Source organism: Halichoerus grypus, chromosome 5 (assembly GCF_964656455.1).
Source record: "Halichoerus grypus chromosome 5, mHalGry1.hap1.1, whole genome shotgun sequence".
NCBI classification, from domain to species: Eukaryota; Metazoa; Chordata; class Mammalia; order Carnivora; family Phocidae; genus Halichoerus; species Halichoerus grypus.
Genome location: NC_135716.1, coordinates 73,140,204 through 73,164,768, shown reverse-complemented (window position 1 = coordinate 73,164,768; position 24,565 = coordinate 73,140,204). Strand labels below are relative to the sequence as shown.

Genomic DNA, 24,565 nt, shown 5'->3' with positions numbered 1-24,565 from the left:
TGATCTTTGCTATTTCATTCTGTTGTGATTTATTTTAAAAATACTGGTAGTTCCCTAAAAAAAATTAATTTGTCGATCTCAAATGGGTAGTGACCCACAATTTGAGAAACACCAGTTAGAGGATAAATTCAAAAGAAGGCTCTGTTTCAAATCTAGTAAAAGACATTTCACTTCTAGCTATCTTTTAGAATCTTCCCAGTGACCACCAGTGGTAAAAATCTATGGCTGTGGAAAGGAAATTGGTTGTGATAAATAGAATTCCTCATGTGCTGGGCATCAGATATATTCTACCTGAAAATATGCTGCATGAAATACCTTTTTCCCTAGAGAATGAGGTATTCACAAAACAAGCAAAACATGCAGATGTGGATAGGTCCTGCTACACTGCTAAATGAGCATAGTCCTCTATCCCATTTTAATCATGGAGGAAAATGTTCTTTTTCCCCCTTAAACCTGTTCTTGGTATCAAAGATTGACATTTCAGCTTCTGAACTACCCTGCGTCGTTTGACCATATTACAAGCCACCCTTCATTACCAGTCCTCTTGTAGAGCTCAGTAGGAATAATGAACACCCCACTTCCCTCACTGGGTGTTGAGAACACGCGTATCGCAATCAGTGTGAGTTGTGACTCTGGCCTGTACTGAAGATTTTGTAGGGGACAGTTTAATGATTGGGACATAATCCATTGGACTAGCTGATTTAAGGATTTTGACTTCTTCCAGTAAACTTACAGGGAAAAGCGGATTTTTAAATATATATATATTGGTAAGAGATAATGTACATGAAGATGATTTTTTGGTATATGTATTACAGGTAGAAGCTGGAAACAATACTATAAAAGAAACTGAGATTGAGGGTTACGATTGGGTTTGAGTAGTTCATTGAAGGGTCAGCCAAGTCCATTATCCTTCTGCCGTTAAAAGCTTGCTCTGTTTTCTACTTCCCATGTTGGCCTGTTTTCACTCAGGCAAACTGAATACTGTCTTGACCCCTTCGTACTAAAATTTACATTACTTAGTTGCTCACAGAAATCTCTTTAGCGTCCCTATCCGTTTGCGAGGATTGCTGTAGCAAAATACCACAGACTGAATGGGGCAAATTAATTTTCTCAGTTTTGGAGACCAGGCGTCTGCGACAAGGTGTGGGCAGGTTTGGCTTTTCCTGAGGCTCCCCGTTGGCCTGTAGATGGCCACCTTCTTGTTGTGTCTTCACACGGGCATTTCCTCGGTGCCCACACAATGCCCACATATCCCAGGTCTCTGTATCCTAATCTCCTCTTCTTCTAAGGACATCGGTCAGATTGCGTTAGGGCCCACCCTAACTTGATTACCTCTTTAAAAACCCTGTCTCTGCAGGCAGTCATGTTCTGAGGCTGGGGACTGAGGAGTTCAGGAGTTCTGAGGACTTCAACATATGAATGTATTGTGGGGCGGGGTGGGGGCACAATGCAGCCCATAACCACCTCTAAAGCTTGCTTCAAGATTGCATGCAGGATGGGGCGCCTGGGTGGCTCAGTCGGTTAAGCGTCTGCCTTAGGCTCTGGCCCTGATCTCAGGGTGCTGGGATCGAGCCCTGCGTCGGGGAGTCTGCTTCTCCCTCTGTGCTCGCTCTCCCTCACCCTCTCTCTCTCTCTCTCAAATAAATAAAAATAAAATAAAATAAAAAACAGAAAAGAATGGATGCGGGACATGGGGATCAGAAAGCCCACTGCAAAGCTCAACCCTGGGTCAGGTTTCTCAACGGTTGGTTTCTTTTGCTTTAGGGAGAACTAATGCCGACGTGATGACCGCCCTGTCCCAGGGCTACCGGATGCCCCGCATGGAGAACTGCCCAGACGAGCTCTATGACATCATGAAAATGTGCTGGAAGGAAAAGGCCGAAGAGAGGCCAACGTTTGATTACTTGCAGAGCGTCCTGGATGATTTCTACACGGCCACAGAAGGGCAGTATCAGCAGCAGCCTTAACACACAGGAAGGCTCATGGCCATTGGCTGGGACGGCTGCCTCCTGCCAAAAGAAAACAGGACAATCACCGGCTGCGCTAGGATCTCTTGCACTAGGTCATCACCGCCCCTGCTTCCTGAAAGTGAGGCCAGGCTACTCAGGAAGAACATTCTCGACATGGAAGAAAAGTATTCTCGTTCTTGTTGGCTGATGCTCGCTGGTGGCCGCTTGGGCTGCTCCCAGCTGGGACCCTTGCTTTGCTAGACCAGCATCTGCAGCCAGCCTTCTGAGAAGAAAACACCTGTTCTGTCCAAGATGCACCCACTCTGGCCTCTTGTTTACAGCTTAATGTGTGACTCTGGGGTTCAGAGGCCATTGCAGTGAATCTCAAATAGTAACAGACTGAAACTCATTTATAAAAGTAAAGTAACCAGATGCATATCGTGACCCTTCTTTGCATTTTCTCTGTGCTTTGGCTTATCTGTTAAAAAAATTACTAATCCAATCTGTTACAGTTTGCAGGTGAAGTCCAAAGTTAAAATGGTCTCTCCCAGATTTCAGTGAGGTCCCCTCCCCCTAAAATCTGAGACTGGTAAACATTTTCCCTCCGTGGAGACTGCTCAGAAACCCCTAGACATGAAGCAGAACAACCGCAATCTTCTGGTCTGGCCCTGTAAAAATGTCCCTGGTGAGCATCAGAGCTGCTGTGTGTCCCAGCGGGGACCCCGCCGACGGCCAGGCCTGGCCCAGACCTCTCAGGACAGGGACAAGGGCCGCAGGAACTGCTCTACCCTAAGAAGGAATATTTCTAACAGTCCAGCTTTTCAATTCCACAATTTCCTATATAGAGACTTTTTTTGACAGTGTACTTTGGGAGAGTAATAAGATTCTAATCTCTGCAGGGCCTTATGGGGCCTTATAAAACATAAGAATTTTCTTTATTGCTTCCAATGATTTGAATGTTATTTTAATGATGAAATGTTAATTTTAGTTGTACTTGAGAAAAGTAAAGACTCCATCTTTGGGTCTATTTTTGTGATTCAGCAATCTTTTCTAAATTGTGTAAGGCGTGTGTGAGACTATTTATACAAGGATATGAAAGCAGAATAAGTGACTGAGGAGGCTCAAAAGAGCCCCCGTAGCACAGGATACGAGAGGTTTTGTTTACTAAATTTTTCTACTGTAAGCTTTGAATAGAAAATGCTGTATCACCTCATGTTTCTCATGCTCTTGTGTATATACCTAATATTTCTATTTTTTGATTTTATTTTAATACACCTGGCCCAATAACATCTCGAGTTTTTTCCTTGTGTTTAACATTTCCAATGATCATTAAACTAAAAATGAGTACCGTTTGGGGGGGAAATGAGAGGGAATTCCATATAGTTACATCGTTTAAAGAACTTGTACAAGTTCTACCTCCATCTTTTGAGCAAAAAAAAAAAAAAAGAAAGAAAGAAAATGAAAACCAGGAGTTGACAGCCTGGATGTCCCTTAAGAGAGCCAAATAGGATTTGTTTTCAAATAGGCTTAGCAGGTATCACTAGAATTTCATTTTATGTGTGTTGCCTGGGTGTTGGGTACCTAGGAGAAGGGATAAAATATTCTACTGTTCCCTAAGTTTTAACCTATTTTCCTGTGCATTTTTTTAAATGTCCTTCCTCAAATATTCTAAAGTTCTTGATTGACAAGTGCCACCCTCACGAAAATGGAGTATTATCTCCATATAATGTCTGCACAAGCTGATGACTTGATTCACAACGCTCAGTCTTCTGCACATACCCACCTGTTCACATTTCATTTCAGAATCACAACAGCATGTTATGCGGAGAGAAAGTGTAAAGAATCCCTAAGGCAAAAAGAAGTCTCTAGAAAATTAGTAAGTTTATCTTCACCTTGTTTTTCTTCTCTCGATTGTGCTTCCTTTTGCCTTTTGACATTCAACTTTCCCTCTCAGTCAAGTCTGTGAGCCTTTCCTCCGTCACCTTGGGCCTGTCGCTCCCTTTTAGGATGTGCTCCAGCCACGTGATGCTCAAGGGACAGCAAGCTCAGTCTCTTCCCTCGACGGGAGGATTCCAGCTTCCTCATGACTGGCAGGCAGAATGAGGGGCTGGGCAGGTGTTTGTGTCATGATAGGGTCTCCGGTGGAGTGCAGAATGCCTGATATCATCACCTCCCCGATCATCATTGAGGACTTGAAAGGTAGAATGGCTGCTCCTCTACCCCCTCAGACCTTGCCTTTGTGGTTCTGTGGTGAGGGACTTGTGTCACTACTCGAAGAGCTTCCCCGCTGGATATACTGTGCCCAGGCTTGAAAGTCACTCCCTCGCTTTGACCCAATATTGCAAAGTTAACTGAGCAAAGGAAGGCCAGCCCTCTCTTTCCCTCAGATGGTCTGGTTGCCCCCGGAGGAGGGAGGATTACAGGAAGAAGGAAAAGGAGAAAAGGTGCCTTTTTCCTTTCTTACGACCATGAAGCTCATGGAATCTGAGGTAAAACTCATAGGCTTGACACGGGTGTCCTCAGGAGAGGGGACACTCCATAGCCCCTCCTCGCAGACCTCCCTGGGTTCTGTCAGAATCGCACTGGAAAAGCCTACTGCCCAGGCCTTCTCCTAAGGAAGATACTACACTGCAGAAGCCTCATTCCTGTCCCCAAAGTGTAAAAGAGGCCAATAAAAGAAGGGACCGTATTTATTTACTTACACAGTGGGATAGATCAAGGGCACTGAAATCTAACTATAAACCCATTTTCAACTTTGCCTGTGGTGATGGCTCTCCTTTTATCTTTCCTTTTGCTCGAACAAACTGCATCATCGGGGCAGTAGCCGCTGAAAGGCGGTCAGCACCGGAACACCAGCCTCTGGTGCGCTGGACCGCACTGAGGCATCGCCGAGCTCGGCAGCCTTCCCGTGGTAACTGCCACCCTCCATGGCCAGTTCCTGTTACGCGTTCTCGGAGGGCATCATGCCACCCACCTCTCCTCTCCGTGTCTTGGTTTTCTACTTCCGCCTGGTTGAATGGAGATTCCAGTTCTGTCTGCCACATTTTGACTACCTGAAGTTACTAGGTTAAGGGAAGATGAGCCTTGCCATCCTTCCTGACGGAAACGGTGGTTATAAATACACAAAGCTAACTGTACACCCACCATTTGCTCCGTGCTCTCGTTTGCACTTTGGCGCTTTATGAAACTTAACCTGTAACGCACACCACAACCCTTGAAAGTATGTGGACAGTGTTATGACTATTTCACGGCTGAAAAATCAGATGTAATTTTAATTTTGGAAGAAAAGTCATGCAAGAATTCAACTCAGCACTCGCACCTTTTAAAAAGACAATTTATAGGGGCGCCAGGGTGGCTCAGTTGGTTAAGCGTCTGCCTTCGGCTCTGGTCATGATCCCAGGGTCCTGGGATCGAGTCCCGCATCGGGCTCACTGCTCAGTGGAGTCTGCTTCTCTCTCTCCCTCTCCCCCTGCTTGTGTGTGCTCTCTCTCTCTCTGTCAAATAAATAAATTAATCAATTAAAAATAAATAAATAAAAAGAGACTACACTTTTTTTCCTCTTTTCTTTTCATTTTTTAAAGTAATCTCTATGCCCAACGTGGAGCTCAAACTCACGACCCCGAGATCAAGATCTCACGCTCTACCAACTGAGCCAGCCAGGCGCCCTGAGGCTATACTTTTGAATAAAACACTTTGATAATATTTATGCTTCATTTTATAACATGAAGTTGTATTAAACGGGTAAAATTTTATTCCAGAGAGTTCTAATGTGACAGATGTATAGGAGGAAAACCTTCCGAATTAATTTCCTATGTTCTTATAAATCTAAATACTTCAGGTAGAAGTGAGTGCCAAAAGCATCACCGGGTTCCTAAGATGGCCACCATGTGATTCTGGGGATTTCACTTACATGCGGAAATAATAGGGGCAGTCTTGGTGAGAGCCTCCATCTCTAGGTCCTTGGAAAGATTAGTCAGAAATAATCAGGATTGGGCAGTGTTCAATGTTAGCACAAAACTTCTCAGTCCAAAGGTGGCTTTATTTACAGCACTCAAAGTAGATACCATGTCACAAAACAGAAAAACAATATGCAAATTTTTTTTTTTACACTTATGTAGGGCTTGGACAAAAGTCCTTAATCCCTCATCTGCTACCCTTAAGGTCAGATGTGTTTTCGATTTCAGATTTGATTTTGTTTTTGATTTAAAAATTTAATGCAGTGGGGCGCCTGGGTGGCTCAGTCAGTCAAGCATCTGCCTTCGGCTCAGGTCATGATCCAGGGTCCTGGGATCGAGCCCCACATTGGATTCCCCGCTCAGTAGGGAGTCTGCTTCTCCCTCTACCCGTTCCCCCTGCTCGAGATATTGCTCTCTCTCATGCTCTCCCTCTCTCAAATAAATAAATAAAATCTTAAAAAAAAAAGGTTAATGCAAAAAACGTATTGAATATTTGGCAGTAAACCTTCAATGAACACTGGAGAAGAAACCTTGAATCAAATAAAACATTTCTGCAGAAAAATGCCTAAACTCACACTAAGTGGGATGAATATAGCTTGTAAATAGCTTCAGGTCAAGTTCTGCCATCAGATGATTTCTAAAGAAAGAAAAACAAACAACAACAACAACAAAACCCCAAAACTTGGTTTTCAGAGTTTTTTGGACTTTGGAATTGTGGATAGGGGATTGTCTTGTACTCTGAGACCTTGAAGAATGTACAAGACCACAGTGGTATCAGTGGTGGTCCGATTCGCATGGAGGACTTTGGGACTGTGGGTACTCAAAGCCCATTTCCTGCAGCCATGTTCCAAGATGCAACATAGTTTTGAGTCTCTCTGAAACGACACAGTCATGAAAATGATCTCTGCTCGAATTCACCTCAGGGAGGTCTGATAACTTAGCAGTTCCAATGAAGAAAAATATCTAGTGGTTTTAGTTGACCACAAGAGCTACCAGTGGTGGTGTGGTGGCTAAAATAGTTAAGGAGTGCAGTAGTGAGTTATATTAGGAGCTCAAAAAGGGCTCCAAACAAAAAAAGATGTTCTTTCTTCATCACAGGCAATTGAGACCATGTGGAAGAGCATTACATTCAATTACGAACACCTGATGGCGGATTCTCAAGTCCTAACTGTTCTGGAAAAGTCACTTTGATGTGGGCGATGGGGTATGCATGAAAGAACTGGGAGCACGTCAAGTGTGGAAGTCTTTGGGCAGTCGGGGGCGAGGAGGGGTGTGGGGAGCCATAGCACAGATGTTTTGATGGGAGAGATAAATGGAATCATTTTAAAACATTTGCTCTGTTCAAGAATTATATTTTAAATCCTACTTTGGAAGACATTTTGAAAGGGGCTCATCACTCCTCATCTCTTTTTTGTCAACGTACTTCACCTTAAATAAGGTGTTCTGTGGGCTAATAGTAGTCATTCAATACAGTGCATTACTGAACACTTCCCTGAGGACAGGGAATGTAGTAGACGTGCAAGGGACACAGACTGTTAGTCTCAAATTGCTTGCTTTATGGGGGCAAGTACAGGGATGATACGGGTAGTCTAAGAAAACTATCATAAGGGGGGAAAATAGGTTCAAAATAGGAAGAAGATCATTCCAAGGAGAGATGGCAAAGCTGGTTACAGGAACAGGCATGGAGGTAAAGAAAAAAAGGCTTCGTTAAATAAGCGACATTCAAGAGGGGCTTTGCGGGGAGACAGGGTGCTGGCAGGTGGAAAGGAGTCTGCAGGGAGAAGATTCAGAGAAAGGATGCAGCAAGGCAAGAGCAATGTGGGAAGCACCGAAGGACAGAGCCCCCCAGACTGGTAGCATTACAGCGCTGATACTCAAACTGGAGATTGCATCAGAATCACCTGGAAGGTTCATTATAACAGATCACTGCCCTCTGCCCTGAGTTTCTGGTTCTGGGGTATAAGTAGGTCTGGGGAAGGACCCAAGAACAGCAGCTGATATTCCTGGCTCTGGACCACCCTCTGAGACCCACTGGAAATGCAGGTTCTCAGCAGCTGGGGAACCCAGAGAACCAGGACAAGGCCACAATGTGGAGAACGTATGGAGTCCCAGGTGGGCATCAGAGCTGCCATGTGTCCCAGCATGGACCCTGCCGACGGCCAGGCCTGGCCCAGACCTCTCAGGTCCTGGGATCGAGCCCCACGTCTTCATCGGGCTCCCTGCTCAGCAGGAACTCTGATTCTCCCCTCCCTCTTAGAGCACGCTGGGGGCTGCCATACACATTTGAGGGAGCCTCATGGAAGGCAGCGCAGCATGGAGCGGGTGGCCCAGAGACTGCGGAGCCACATTGCCTGGCTTCCTAGCCTGGCTCTATTTACTGCGCTCAACTACAAGATAGGGGTAAGAATAGTACTCCCCGCGTAGGGTTGTTATGAGGAATAAATGATGTAATATCTCATTATGAGCGAGGCACAGAGTCAAGCCAATGTGTTTGTGAAATAAAAACATGAAATCAAGATATTTGGTAATCAAGATGTTAAATAAAGGGGCACTTGGGTGGCTCAGTTGGTTAAGCATCTGCCTTGGGCTCAGATCATGATCCCAGAGTCCTGGGATCGAGCCCTACGTCTTCATTGGGCTCCCTGCTCAGCAGGAACTCTGCTTCTCCCTCTCCCTCTGCCCCTCCCCACCCCAACTCGTGTTCTCTCTTGATCGCTCTGCTCGCTCTCTCAAATAAATAAATAAATAAATAAATAAATAAATAAATAAATAAATTTTTAAAAAAGATGTTAGGGTGCCTGGGTGGCTCAGTCAGTTAAGAGTCTGCCTTCAGCTCTGGTCATGATCTCAGGGTCCTGGGATCAAGTCCCGAGTCGGGCTCCCTGCTCGGCAGGGAGTCTGCTTCTCCGTCTGTCCCTCAGCCTGCTCATGCTCTCTCTCTCTCTCTCAAATAAATAAAATGAATAAATAAAACTAAAAAAAAAAAATAAATAAAGATGTTAAATAAAATGCAATGTCAGAAAAACACAGTATGAAGTCCAATCAAGCAGTGTGGGGGAGAGATGGACATGGGGGACAGATGGACAGGAAAACCAACGAGGAGGCTGGTACGGCTGTCCCAGCGGGGGGAAAATAAGGTCCCTCGCTATGATTGGCGTGCTTTGGGAGATACTGCAGATGCAGACCCTCTGAGGGCCTTGCCTGGCACCCTGAGACTGGGTTTCTTCCGATGTGGAATAGGGTGCAGAGATCTGTTTGTGTGGCTCTTGTTTTTTAACAACCTCCCCCATCTGTGAGATCCAATTTAAGTATTCAAATTATAACCCTGATAAACTCAACTAGGGAACTGGATTTTGGAAGTGGTAACTGCTAGGGGTTGAATTGTGTCCTTCCAAACTGGTATGTTGAAGCCCTAACCTCCAGAATGTGACCTGTTTCAAAAATAGGGTTGTTACAGATGTAATTAGTTAAGCCAAGAGGACTTCATCAGTAGGTCCCTAAATCAATATAACAGGCACCCTTATAGAAAGAACATCCTGGGAAGAAATAGAACACCCCCACATAAAGGGAAGATTATGTCAGCAGCCCCTGGGAGAAGAAGACCATCTACAAGGCCAAGAGAGAGGCCTGGAACAGATCCTTCCCTGAAGGAACCCACCTGCCAACACCTTAATCTCAGACTTCTGGCCTCTAGCACTGGGAGATGATACGTGTCTGTTGTCGAAACCACCGGGTTTGTGGCATTTTGTTACGGCAGCTCTCGCAAATCAATGCAGCAGTCTCGTGAAATTATAGGAGTGGCTGATAAAAGGGAAAATTGTGGAAAACAAAAATTGGGAGAATCTGCAGTCAGGGAGAGGAGAGCTAGTCCAGCAAACCAGACAAGTGTCTGCTAAGGCAGGAAGTAGGAGAGCTAACCTGGTGTGCCGTCCAGGGTCCAGAGACGGGGCAGCAGTGTGTTTCAGAATGTAGGTTTTGTGCTCAGTGTCCTCAAGTGTAGTGAGGCCAACAGATGAGGAGACAATCGCCATTGAAAAGATAGTTTGGGAGGCTCAGTCAGTTGAGCGTCGACTCTTGGTTTCCGCTCAAGGACGTGAGACCAAGCCCCGTGTTGGGCTCCACACTCAGTGCAGAGCCTGCTTGAGATTCTCCCCCTCTGCCCCTCCCCCAACTCATGCATGCTACTGCTCTCTCTCTCTCTCTCAAATAAATACATCTTCTAAAAAAAAATGGAGGAAGATAAAAACAGGGCAGAGCAGGCAGGCATCTTGTCTTGACAGAAGCAGAAGCTCCCTGAGTGCAAAAATTGTGCCCCACTTGTACCCCATCCCGAGTGCCCAGGAGAGCCCTTTTAAACTCCACCTGCATCTGGAAAATGGTGGGAGAGAAACGATTGCAAAGAGCTCAAGAGAAGGGGGTGCAAGGATGACCCCCAAACACTAACAGGGAAGGAGACAGAGGGCAAAGTGGCTGGGGGATGCAGTGGGGCCCGCAGCTCACGTCTCGGTTAATTCAGCTGAAGAGGCAGCCACGCAATGTCGTGGAAGCGATGCAAGTGAACCGTGAAGATAGTAAGCAGGGTTCGGAAGAGCTGAGGTGAATGCTAAGAAGGAGACGGCCGAGAGGAAGTCCTGCCCTGCCGAGCAGCCATGCATCCTAGGTCACTGGGGAGAAAGCCCGGTGCTCCGAGATGCCCGCGGCTGTGCTCGGCCCCACCTCGAACACACGGGTCCTGATCCAGCCCTGGGGATGCTTCTGGTCCAAAGAACACAATGCAAAGCCAAGGACTGCTGTTCCAAGGGAGTGCATGAGTCTGTGAGGGGTGCCGTCACAAAGCACCACCGACTGGGGGGCTGAGCAACAGAAATGTATGGCTTACAGTTCTGGAGGCTCGAAGTCCAAGATCAAGGTGTTGGCACGGTTGGGGCCTTCTGAGGTCTCTCTCCTTGGTTGGCAGATGCCCGCCTTCTCCCTGTGTCCTCACGCGGTCTTCCCTCGGCATGTGCCTGTGACCGAATCTCCTTTTCTTATAAAGACACCAGTTATATTGGATTAGGGCCCACCTCATGACCTCATTGTACCTTAATTACCTCGATAAAGATCTTCTCTCCAAATACACTCAAGTTCTGAGTTACTGGAGATTACAGTCAATGTATTTTGAGGGAGACACAATTCAACCGCAACGCTCAAGTCTCTTCGTGGAGAATATGAAGTAAGGAGGCAACCAGAGGTCATCAAACCGCATCAAGAGCAGAGAGCAGTTACGATGTCCATGTTTCCTTATAGAAAGCATCAAAGCCCACACTGCTTCCAGCCCCTTCTTGCAGCCGCAGGGCTCCGGACAGGGGCTCCGCTCCCAGGCCGGGCCCTGGCTCAGCCCTGCACTGGCTCGTCCCACCCAAGGGCCGTTTGAACCTCTCCAGCCTTAGTTTGCTCAAGCGCTCCTCTGCCGGGGCGCAGGGTGGTTGAGTATCAGGGACGAAAACGATCTGAAAGTGCCTCCCAGTCTGCAACGGACTACGCGGGCCGCAGGAGGTGGGGAAGGCAGTCCCAGCGCACAAACAGACCTAGTGCTGGAAGCCAGGTTTGTCGAGAGATAACGGCCCCTGGAGGCCCGTGCAAGGGGTGGTTTCCAACTGGCTGCTGGGTGGGGCTTAGACAATGTGAGCCAGAGAGAAGAAAGAGAGGCAAGAAGAGGATCATCAGAGGTGAAAAGCTGCCGTGCTTCAGCTACTTGTCAGGCAGGCATAGGAGGGCCCCACCGGGCGCGCAGCGCTAGGGCCTTGCCGTGCTTATTGGGCAGTCCCAGTCCCCCGGTCCCCCAGTCCCCCGTCCCCCTCCTCCCCCGCACCCCCCTCCATCCCGCCCCAAGCTTCCGAAGGCAGCCCCAGAGGGGGAATCACACTGGCTAGAGAGCTCTGGAACAGCAGCAGGCCCGAGTAATCTCTGAATCTGAGGATGGAAAAACATGATGGACTGTGTGTTTGCGGCCCCAGAGCGGGGCTTGCGCACGGACACACGCACAGGTGGTAATTATCATCAGGAGCGATCATCTTCCACCATGTCATTATTCCAGGGGACATGTAAGTGTGCCACGCTTTTTTTTTTTAACATAAAATTATTTCAGAGACAGAATGCTTTCCTATTATTACTTGCCAGAATCTTCAGCGAGTGCGGTGTTTGGTTGTTATGTCATTTAAAATGACTTTTATCCCTAAAGAAACCAGAACTCGTGGATAAGAAATAGGAGTGAGTTGATCTCAACTATGGGAAATGTATAACAACAAGATACCAGCTGTTCACCCATTTATTCCACCCACTAACATTTATCTATCGCCGGCGGTGCTGGGTGCTGGACGAGATGGAGTGTAGTTCATATTAAAGAACACCTAGACACACACCTCGCCCCCACTGCACACACACACACCCCAGAGTGATTCTGTTATCACTTATCTCTCTCAACAGCAGCTTCCCATCTGTCAACAGCTTTAAAAAGAGCCAAACCATATTGCAGAGAGCTGCTCGGGCTGTGGGAAGAAATGAAGAAAAAGAAAGAATGAAAAACTTAAGAATCAGATTAAAACTCTCAACTCCAAAGAGTCGGATAAGAAAGACTTCCCGTCTTTATTTATCAATAGTATAACAAAGAATCCCTTTAAGGAGTGAATTCCCCCATGCACAAGCTTCTGGGATGCGTGCTGTAGGTTAGAAAAATGGGTTTTCTGTCCAGAAGACTAAACTTGAGGCAGAAGAAGAAGTGAGAGCACCTCGGGCTCGTCACAGAGCAGAACTGGAAAATGGTGAGTCCCCACCAGACGCATATCCCCAAACCAACATTCAACAATAGGTGTGAGGTTTAAAATCTGAATGTGCAGGGGCGCCTGGGTGGCTCAGTCAGTGAAGCATCTGACTCTTGTTTTTAGCTCAGGTCATGATCTCAGGCTCCTGGAACCAAGCCCCACATTGGGCTCTGCGCTCAGTGCAGAGTCTGCTTGTCCCTCTCCCTCTGCTCCTCCCTAGTCTCTCTCTCTCTCTAAAATAAATAAATAAAATCTTTAAAAAAATAAATAAATAAAATCTGAATATGCAACCCCACAAACTCCCATGTTATTACACCAAGTAATGCAAAACAAGGACTGAACTCTCTCCTGTGAGAGAAAAATAATTGTAAAACTTCTTTAAGAGGACAGAAGGAAATCTTTCATTCTTTTAATGGATCACCTCCCATCAAGTAGGAGTCTAGCTTCTGGTATTTTCTGGGTTTTTCAGGCTACTATGTTAACTTTTTAATGACCGTCCTGGCTAGCTCCATAGCGTCATTAAGCAGAGACCTTAGGGAGAAATTTGAATTCTCAGTGTTCTGCCCACTTACGAAGGTGCATAAGAGGGTGATGTTGCCCGCGCTGCCCATGATATGGATTCCTCTCCTCCTGCACTGTGTTGAACAAGGTGGAAATAAATTGGTCACCCAACTTCCCTGAGTTTTAGCACAGTAGTGAGAATGTGTGCAGGGAAGGGCAACTCCCGGACTCTGAATTAGATATCATGTCTATGATCAGTCTTCTGTCTCATTAATCAGCCCATTCTGCTGAGATTCTCAACCAGTGACCGACCCCTTGCTTATTTGGATAGTCTGGACAATATTTTTCTCTTTCTTGCAATGATTGGCCTCATGCAATTTGCCCAATTTTGTAAAGTCTAATCATGAATTAAGAGCTTCAAAAATATTGACGCTATTATTGGACTCAGCTCAACTTCTAGAAATCTTAAATATGTAAAAGTACTTAAGTAACTCGTAGACTCAAACACACTCCTTTCAGCACTATTTATAGTTCAAAAATATCGAAACTCTCTAAAGAGCTAATTTATTCAGTCCCTATGTGTTAAAGACCTGCTAAGCATTCAGAATTATGCAATGCACCAAGGGTATTTATGGGTCAATTTTAATCAATTAAAAGGAAAGGTTAATTGATCCATGTAGAACACTTTAAGTGATACATATTAATGAGGCAGGAAAATGTTCATAATGTATTGTTAAATAGAATTAACCCAAATATGAATTATTTACAAAGAACAATTAGACCTATTTTTTTTAAAAAGAAATGGTGTAAAGTATGCAAAGTAAGAAAAAAAGAAAAGAAGGCACTTCAAGAGAACACACTCAAGTAATAAAGATTGAATTGAGCTTTTTTCTTTTATCTTTCAATTTTCATTATCGTCTATTACTTTAACAATGGAAAAGAGAAATGCTCAAAGAATAATGGAGGTAATACTATTAAAATCTATTAAAAAGCAAACAGATTGCTTAAAAAAAAAAACCCACAGTGATGGGGACATGTCAAAGGGACACAGGAGCCAACTGGAAGAGCTCCCAAGGGCCGAAGCTGGAATAATTTGAATAACCAAATAAATCAAGAAGTACTGGATTATAACCCAGAGTGTAAAATAAAAATTCATGAGTCTACACTGGTATAAATAAACAATTCAACATATAAATAAGTGGAGAAGAGAAAATTTTCCCATGCAGAAGAATTCCAAATAATTTATGTAAATATTTCACCTTCAAAGAGGCGAAGCATAACACCCCACTCCTTAAGTGGTCACTGTGCATAACAACTTCCTTCCAAGGAGGACAGTATGGGAAGGGAGGGAAAAGGTAACTTAAGAGTGAAGAAACTTGACAAAGATTGCCTCAGCAAGGTGATAAAAGTCAACATTAGCAACAGTGATTAGTCTCGTTGATAGTATGTATCCTTGATAGGATAAAATGACACTTAACCTTTGTGGTCTTCCTCTCCCAAATCTATCACCCCAATCTAATCATTAGAAAACATCGGACACATTCCAATGTAGGGGCATCTTATAAGATACCCAACCAGTAACACTCCAAACCTTCATGGTCATCAAAAATGAAGACAGTCTGAGAAACTGTCATAGCCAAGGAGCCTGAGGAGACACAAGGACTAAATCTAACGTGGTATCCTAGATGGGATCCTGGAACGGAAAAAGGACATTAGGTAAAAACTAAGCAAACCTGAAGAAAGTGTGGACTTTAGTTAATAATAATGTATCAATATCATTAGTTGTGACAAATGGACCATAGTGGGGGAAACTGGATGCAAGGTATAGGGGAACTCGCTGTGCTAGCTATGAAATTTTTCTGTAAATCTAAAACTGTTCAAAAATAAAGTTTGTGGGGTGCCTGGATGGCTCAGTCAGTTAAGCATCTGCCTTGGTCTCAGGTCATGATCCCAGAACCCTGGGATCAAGCTCCACGTCTGGCTCCCTGCTTAGTGGGGAGTCTGCTTTTCCCTCTGCCCTTCACCCCGCTCATGCTCTCTCTCTCTCAAATAAATAAAATCTTTTTTAAAATTAAAAAAAAAAATTAAGTTTGTTAACAACAACAGAAAGGTAAACAAGTTCCTTGAGTCTGTTCTTGGTACCATGAAGCTGTAACAGTTACCATCCTGTCATTTACCTTTACCTGACATCTTACTCAGAGTTATATTATTCAAGAAGTCCATCTTTGTTTCAAGTGTAGATGCTTATTCACAAAGTTAAAGCTTCATTAAGAACAAAAAGGAAAGGGAATATTTTTATCTGACTTCTGGAAAACACAAAATAACAAACCAACCCGACAGTAGGCTTTTAAAAAAACTTAGTATTCCAGTTAATGCCTCCAGGGGACAGCGCCATCTAGTGTTTAGTTATATAAATGAACCAATGGTGGTTCTGGTTCCTTCTCTATGGGCTGCTATACATTAGCTTAAGTCCTATTTCAAAGCTGAAAAGAACAATGAAATGGAAATATATCTCTACCCCAAGCCCCCAGAGAGCGCTCATCTCAAATGACCCAAGTAATCCAACTGAAATAAACTGGTAACATTTACAACTTCAGCCTTGAATCTTTCTGCTTATAAAATGTGTACATCTATTTTCAAAAATTCAGTCCGAAAGTAATGTGTATGAAAGAGATTTTATCAGAAATACAAACTCATGAAAATATCTAGTAATGTAGTCACTGTTTAAAAGTTATAAAATGACTTACGCCTTATAAAACAGCAGATCTCCATTCCAGCTGTTAGTTCTAGAAACTGCAAAGCTGTGACAAGTTCCTATTGTGTTAACTTTAATCCAACCCTTACATCAAGTCTCCTTGCTTAATAAGTTCATGCCTATTTTAATATGAGATTGTTGTTCACAAAGTTATGTCTTTAACATAACAACATAACATAGCAACAGTACATAACATAAGAACAGAACATAACAACAGTAAAAAGGAAAAAAATGAGCTCCATTAAGATCTTAAACGTCTCAAGTGAGAAGACTCAAGTGATTAGTTAATATATATTGTTTTTGAACCTGAATGATTTTTCAAAATGTGTCACAAAAAGAAAGGAACACAGCTGAAATAACTAGCACCTCCAATTGCAAATAACCTAAGAGGTAGTTTGCCTAGAATATAAATGGCAAGAGTTTACTTTCCACCCCTAATTTCCTCTGTGTTTGGCATATAGTATAAAAAACCCACTCCAGTTATTAATTTGAATGACACTTCTTGTTCTCTTCTGACCACGTAGACATGTTAAGTTAGGCCCTAAAAGCAATTATTTCCATCATACCTTGAATTAAGAGGTGTGTCCTTGTATGAAGAAGTCACCTCTCAGGTAAGATTGGTTCTGGGTTTTGTTTTTCAGATTTCATTAAGATTTAGTTAGTAGAGAGCTTAAGGGCACTGATAACAACCCAGCCAGGTTATAATTTTTTTCTAGAGCTTTGGTTTGCTTTTGCACATAAAAACTTCTTTTAGGTTTGGGGCTTAAAAGTTTTCCTGAGAGCAAGCAAATTATTGTCCAACTTCAGTGATGATATCTGAGTTAGGATGTGACCATGGACAATTTACCCCATTTTCTTGGTTGATGTCTTTGCTCTGGAAATATTAAACTGCCCAGCTACAAAACAAAGCAGTGACAGCAAGAAAACAGAAAATGTCTGAAATGTAAGACACATAACAGAGACGTGCAGAGTATTTTCTCCTACAAGGTTTAGCCTCAAGAGAACTATGTGGTAATAAATCGCAGTACAAGAATTTGGACAAAACTGGCTCTGACAATAAGCATGGTGGTAACCGGAAATGGTCACCCCTTCTTCCCTAGAAGCAGGTGCCTCCCTCCCCACATTCACCACAACTGCCCTGTGCAGCTCTAACCTGGAATCGTGGTTGCAAAGAGGTGTACTCCAGGTGCCTTTCCACCGTCCAGCAGTCCCAGCTCCGCCATGCTTTGTTGTTCTCCGGGTCGCCTCTTATCAATAGTGACACTTAGGAGATAAAACAGAATTTGTTTCCCCTGATACAGAGAGAAAGCCAAATATTTTTCCTGGTGATAGAAACAAACAGAAATCATCTAAGGAAGTGATGATACTGGAACAGAAAATAAGAATTTGGGACAGAGTCAACAGGCATCCGACAGTGGCTCTCATCTGTGCTAGGAATCTTCGGGAACAAGAAGCAGCAGTTCATAAGCCTCTGCCCACAAGGCTCTAAACAATGGGGAAACTTCTGTAGAAGATGTGCACAGAAATAGATGTCCTACAACAGAGAGGTCAAGCACAAGGCTGGAGAGGTCCCCAGGACAACAGGCTTCCACCTGCCAACATATACCAGGCACAATTATGCCAGGTACTTTGGAAACATTTCCCTTTCACAACATGAGCTTACCAGAATAACTATGGTGTTGCTTTCTTTTCTGAGCTGAAGCAGAGCAAAGATCAACTAGAGGAAATGTTCAGCACAGACAAAAACTAGCCTGTGTTACAAGAGAACACCTTTATGACCCTCCAGGTTCTGGAAGAAGAAAAGCCTGCATCTTACGATGACCAAAGACAGACAGACTTTTATTTTATGGTAGTGCAGGTTTCATGATTCTGAAGATTTCGTTTTTTTCCTCTCAAAATCTAGGACAGAACAAAGAATGGGATTATTGTTATCAGTCTAAAAAGCTTGGGACATGGTGCATTTCTTTTTAAGCCTGTATCATAAATGTTCTGTACTGTAATGGTTTTCACAGACTGAGAGCTTTCAGTCATCTTCAGATCTCTTAGCAGCACTGTATTGGTACTTGGAAAGGCACGTGAAGGGGAGGCAGTTTTACCAGAGAAAAACACCATGAGAAGAAGCGATATGCCACCACTAACTCCAACAAAAATAGAAAGCAAAACAAAACACTGGCCGGAACTTTATGAGGAGGGGGTTGGAATCTAGTGGTGCTGGGAAGGAATAGCTTTCTGCTGTGCTAATATGTTCTCATGAAAATTAGTGGGCCCTTGGGCGAGGAAGATACAATTCATCTCTTAGACAGCAGCAAGATCCAGGAGAGCTGCCCCATTAGGATGAGTCTTAGGAGCAAGCCCATGGTGGTAGGGGGCTCAGCTGCAGTGACCTGCAGGCTCTGTGGACTCCCCTGCTGTCCACGGAAGGCAAAGTGACAGTTGTTGTTACTGGATTTCATTAAAAACCATCTGTAAACTGAGGCTAACACCATCTGCCTCATGAGGCTATATTCAGGAGTCAGTGAGCTAGTATGTGTGAAGATGTTTACCACAGAGTCTGACATAGAACAAGCACTCAAAAACGATTTTATTTTTTGTATCTCAAAAAATAACATTAAGGAGCTTACAAGTTAGAAATGCTGGGCACTCGATAGGCATATTCCAGGTACTTTGTGGGGCTACCGCCAAGTGAAATATGACTTCCCCCTTTTTCCCATGGAGCAACCAGGAGCCCTCAGGCCATGAATGGGGGACGCTCTCTACTCCTGTTACCTTAGAGCCAAGCCAGCTCCCATACTCTCCTTTCTTCTTTGCTGAGGGTCCCAAGGATGCTTTCTTCCCAATGGCGGCCACTGCTGGGCCTATCCATTGGGATTTTTGTCTCCAAAACAGGATTCTTTTCAGCTCTCACTTTCTTGCTCTCTCTGAAGATGAATATAAGCCCCTTCCACTTTAAGACTTTATCAGAGAGAAATAGACTTTATGAAATAAGAAGTAACAAAGTCCAGCCATAGTGGCACCTGGTCCTCTAGCATCCAAAACCTGGACAACAAATAGAAGCCCCAATGGGCTCCTGCTCTCCCTTCATGTCCAATGGATAATCATGCCCCCGCCCTCAATATCAAAGGGGATGCTGGATTTAGTAGAATTTTCTTTGAGAAATGTCTTTTCATAAATGCACCTCCTCACCATTTTCGTGTTTGTTGTATAGCGACTTCAGAATTGTTCACCTACTTTACAAAATTTTATACATAACTGTAATTATAAAGGTATCCCTTAGGGCTTGAGTGGATTTAAAACATTTTAATGACTTTCAATGACACTGTTAGGTGAGTTGACCTCACAGAGATTTAAAATTGAATGAAGTCTGGAGTATATATCACTGCAGGTGTGAACACATTCCCCACCAACTACCCAGGCAGATTAATGACCAAGGGGTTATTTCATTAAATTTTCAAGTAAAAAAAAAAAAAAATGTCCCTCAGGAATCTCTTCAAAGTTGCAATTAAATTGCACAATGATTTAAATTTTCTCTAATAAATTTCAACCTAATCCTGGGTCCCTGGGATTAATAAGAACATATAGAGATATATTACACTGTGAGTTCTGGAACCTCCTGAAGAACTGAAGAGACATTCTTAAAGAAACAAGGTGGGCATAGAGAGTAAAGAGGGTCCTGGGGGCTGGTCTAATGGTACCACTCTCTACAAGGGGCCAGGCAGTGCCAGGGTAAGGCACCATGTTCTCCGGTCCCAGCAAAATGGCAAAGAAGGAATGCCATAGCACTTCTGCTGAGATGGACATGGGGAAATGGAATCTGGGGATATAGGTATGACTCCCCTTGCTTTTCAAGAAGGCCCAGTTAGGAGCAGAAGTGATTCAAACATGATTCCAGATTTATTTCATTATCACCATCTACGGCTATCATTCTCCACAGTGCCTTTGGAGCCGCAAGGAAAATGAGGAAGAGAAAATAAGCAAGGCAATCTGCACCACTCGATGGGGCTCCCTCTCTTCAGTCAATAACCAGGACATCCAGACCATGGATCTCCAATGGAGGAGGTCCCCCAGGAGATGTAGGGAGGAGAGGAATTGAGGGGGCTGGTTTAGTTTGCACCCTTGGCCCTCCCACCCATTTTAAGTGAGGGTGTCTTCCACTGTTTGTTTGTTTTTTTAATTAGATACGTATTACAGTGTAATTTTAAAGGTACAATTCAACGAGCTTTGACATATCATCTAACCACCACCACAATCAAGATGTAGAACATTTCTATCATCTCAGAAATTTCCCTCATGTTCCTTTGCACCTCGGCACCCACCACTGCCCCAGGCAACTGCTGATCCACCTTCTGTCACCATAGTTTCACCTTTTCTAAAATCTCATATAAATGGAATCATGTGGCATAAAGACTTTTTGCTTTGCTTTTAGAAGATGAATTACCTTGTGGGCTAACCTGTCCCTCCCTGGATCCCTGTTGCCCTTGGTAGTCACTGGGGTTCTGGCAACTCCACCTGTGTGGCTGCAAAACCCATCCAGTCATGTTGACAGCCAACCATCTTGCAGGGTCAGTAATGGACCCTTACCGTGCCCCAGAAACTAGACAGGGGTCTTGCATATTCGTCAGAAGGAAGCAACTAGAAGAGTTTCTAGGACTATCACAGCATAACTTGGACATCTCTTCACTCTGCCTTTCAAAGGTCTCCCTTTTGAACCAGGTATGAGGAGAGAAAGAAGAGTCCTGACACAAGTAGCTCTCACTGGTGGGAAGAGGCACTGAAAGCCATGATAAGGTTTAGATTGTGGTGTGTGTGTAGTAGAGGAGGGGATAAAATCCCACCACACAAATTGGATTTATTTGTTTGTTTTCCCCCAAATCCCACATCAGCTTGACTTTTCTTCAAATAATGCACTTTTTAAAAGACTTATCCTGGGCCAAAAGAGTGGAAGGAAAATTCTTCCTTACAACTAAGTCTGTGAGGGGCTATTAGGGGCTGAGGAGAAGAGTGATGTCATCTGAACGAGAGTATTTCTTCAGACTCAGCCAGCGACAGGCCCCATACTCAGGACTCCTGGCTGGGTCCTCAAAAAAGAGCAAAACACCCCTGGGCTGAGATGGGTTCAACCTGGGGGCAGGGGGTGAGGAACTACACGAAGGCCTAAAAAGAAGGAGACAGAAGGGTCCCTTCATAAAATCAGATTGTTCAGACTCTTACAGATGCATCTTCTTCCAAAAAGGCATCAGTAAAGAAAGCCAGAAAGCAAGAAGGTGTTTGTTTGTTTGTTTGTTTGTTTGAATCTTTCATAGGGAAGGGCATGAAAGTCAATGTTTCATGTCCATCCACTCTATGTCAGGTACCATGTTAAGTGCTTTAGATCCATGTTCTCATGAAAAAGAAAAAACAAATTATAAACTTTTTTTTCCAGCCTTTTTTGAGAAAGGAGAAGCTGACATGGGAATGAAAAGAAAAGGGATCTTTTAAAGAAAAGTTAACAGTAGAAGAGTAAGAAGAGAATGAAAAATGCTAGAGTTTATACATGTATAACGGTTTACAGATTATCAAGGCAAGTATGCTCTGATGCTCTGCTATGTGTTGGCCAAACTAATTCAGTAGGATCCACTGATGATAGAGTTTTTAGATCCAACTCGAGGAAGGTTGAGCTTTTTTCAGGGTTATTATAGAAAAAACAAAAACAATGTCCAAGAGTAGCCTAGCCAGTCATTCTTACTCAAAGAGAGAGGCATAAAAAGCCAAGCAAGTCAAGAAAAGAGAGATCTGAGAAGGCTGAGGGTCTTTACACATGTGAGGGAAAAGGCGTAAGAAGTTAGGACATTGGTTAATACTCATTTTTAATGGGAACAATAATTAATTGCAAAAGCTGGCATCCTTGTACATAACACACATAATCTCATTTTTGACAACCCACTGTGTAAAATATTTAGCTTCTTACTCTCACTGGAATGGATAAATAATGGCATGGTTATTTGTGGACAGGTCCAGAGGATACAGACCTTCTATAAAGGATTGGGAACTCCTGGGTTCTAAGTCATAAAACTTCCCTCTATATATAGCTTCCACCAGAAGAGAATATTTCTTCTTTGGCATCCTCTTAACCTGGCTCAGATTCCTGCCTGAAGTCAGATAGCATTTCAGGACAAGTAAGGCACCACAGACAAGACAGTGCTGAGCCCCATCCTGTTTCTATATCTGAATCATTGTTCGTGGAAGTGATGAGGTGGGGATTGTTTTTACCAGCTATTTCGACATGAAAGTAAATATGTTCCCATCCAGCCCAGCAGGTCATCCATTTGTTGGGTGCCCACCTGTCTCCAGCCATTGTTCTTTCTCATCATTTGTCTTCCAGAGCCCATCAGTCTCTGAGCGAGTCCATGAAACATCTCCATCTTCATTCACCCTTAACACTTTTGTGCATGGCACATACGTCAGATCCAAATGCAAAGTAGAATTACATTATCTTTGTCAGCCTAATGCCTTACACTGGTAGACAGGAACCTTAAATGACAAAGGATTTTTTTAATTACAAGGGATTTAGAGAAATCTCACCATGTGGTGGTACTTGTGCAATGGCTTCGGAAAATGTCATTGTATCGCAAGGTAGCTACAATTTGTCTAAAATGAGTATAGTCACCCCAGCTTTTTAAAAATTAGTATTAACATGATATAGCTTTCTCCATCTTTTTACTTCTTATGTATCTGAGTGTTTCAAAGTATAATGTATTGATAGAAAACCTGAGGTTTTAGTAAGGTCAATAATCAGGAGATGATTGCCGTTAAAAAGACAGTTTATTACTCACAGTTCCTAAGAGGAGGGGACACACCATGCCACAGGGAGCCACACGGGGAAGCATCAGGGTCAGTCAAGAAGCAGAGAGAGGGTAACTGTTGGCAAGAGTCTTTATTGAGCTTTCTTTAGGATGAAAATGGCAAGGAAGGACAAGCAGGCTTAGGATTGGTTAGTTTGCATAATTTCAGTGGGCTCCCGGGCATAGGGGCACCTGGATCTGGTAGTTAGAGCAAGGGGATAATGACTCAGTGTGGTTGGGAGCGTGGAGTCTGGATTAATTAGCTTGTATTTGAAAAGCACACTCCAGGGATGCCTGGGTGGCTCAGTAGTTAAGCGTCTGCCTTCGGCTCAGGCCATGATCCCAGGGTGCTGGCATAGAGCCCTACATCAGGCTCCCTGCTCACCACGGAGTCTGCTTCTCCCTCTCTCCTGCTTGTGCTCTCTCTCTCGCTCTTTCTCTCTCTCAAATAAATAATAAAATCTTTAAAAAAAAAAAAAAAGAAAAGAAAGAAAAGCACACTCCACTGGAGGGAGGGCAATGTGGGAGGCAGGAAGTCAAGGAAAGGTGACTAAGATATATTATTGGATTGCCTAGAAAAAGACATGTCAACATATACATGTAGAATAGGTGTTAAAACACAGAGTTTACTGAAGCTAGAAACATGGTTAATATATTGAGTCCTAATTTTTAAACTGAGTTGGATCTTTTTTTTTTTATCCAACCTGACAATCTCTGGTTTTTAACTGGTATGTTTAGGCCAGTCCCATTTAAATTGATTATCAATATAGCTGGGTGAAAATCTCCCATCTTTGTAAATGTTTTCTATTTGCTGCATTTATACCTTATTTCTCCCTTCCACTTTTTACCTTCTCTGGTTTTAATTGAGAATTTTATTTGATCCCCTTTTATCTCTCCTCTCATATCATTTATACCTCTTTGAAACACATTTTAGTCGTTGTCCTAGACTTTGCAATATACCCTACAACTACTCTAAGTCTACCCTCAAATAATACTATATCGCCTCATGTAATGCAGGTACCTTATACTAGAATATTCCAAGTCCTTCCTCCATCCCTGTGACACTGCCGATATTCATCTTACTTATCCATATGCTGTAAACAACAAGCACATTGTTGTTGTAACTCCTTTAAACAGTTCCCTTATAGACCAGTTAAAAATAAGAAAAAGTAAAAAACTTATTTACCTTTATTTATACCTTTTCTAATATTCTTCCTTTCTTTTGTAGATCTGAGTTTCTGACTTAGATCATTTTCCTTCTGCCTGAAGACTTTCCTTAAACCTTCCAGGGTAGGTCTATTGGCAATGAGTTCCCTCAGTTTTTGTTTGTCTTTGAAAGTCTTTATTTCTCCTTCATTTTTGAAGGCTAATTTTGCTATATATAGACATCTGGCATATTCTAGATGTAGAATTCAATCTTCAACACTTTGAAGATTTCGCTCCACTCTCTTCTTGCTTGCATGGTTTCTGAGGAGAAGTCAGCTGTCATTCTTTTTTTAAATTTTTTTTTAAAGATTTTATTTATTTATTTGACAGAGAGAGAGAGCACAAGCAGGGGGAGCTGCAGAGGGAAAGGGAGAAGCAGATTCCCCACTGAGAAGGAAGCCTGAAGTGGGGCTCAATCCCAGGACCCTAGGATCATGACCTGATCCAAAGGCAGATGCTTAACAGACTGAGCCACCCAGGCGCTCCTCAGCTGTCATTCTTATCTTTATTCCTCTAGAGGCAAAACGTTTATCCTCACTGTGATGTCTTCCAGTTTTTGTTTTTGTTTTTCTGCAGTTTG

The 24,565-nt window shown here is 43.5% G+C and overlaps 1 protein-coding gene across 3 annotated transcripts in view; it reads left to right on the top strand.

Moving 5' to 3' along the window:
• Positions 1-3,238, top strand: part of LYN (LYN proto-oncogene, Src family tyrosine kinase) — a 114,924-nt gene extending 111,686 nt beyond the window's left edge. For all 3 annotated transcript variants that reach the window (XM_036106088.2, XM_036106090.2, XM_036106089.2), the window contains exon 13: positions 1,765-3,238. In XM_036106088.2, coding sequence (XP_035961981.1) covers positions 1,765-1,967 — 203 coding nt within the window. In that variant the 3' untranslated portion in view covers positions 1,968-3,238. The remainder of the gene's footprint in view (positions 1-1,764) is intronic.
• The last annotated feature ends 21,327 nt before the right edge of the window (positions 3,239-24,565 follow it).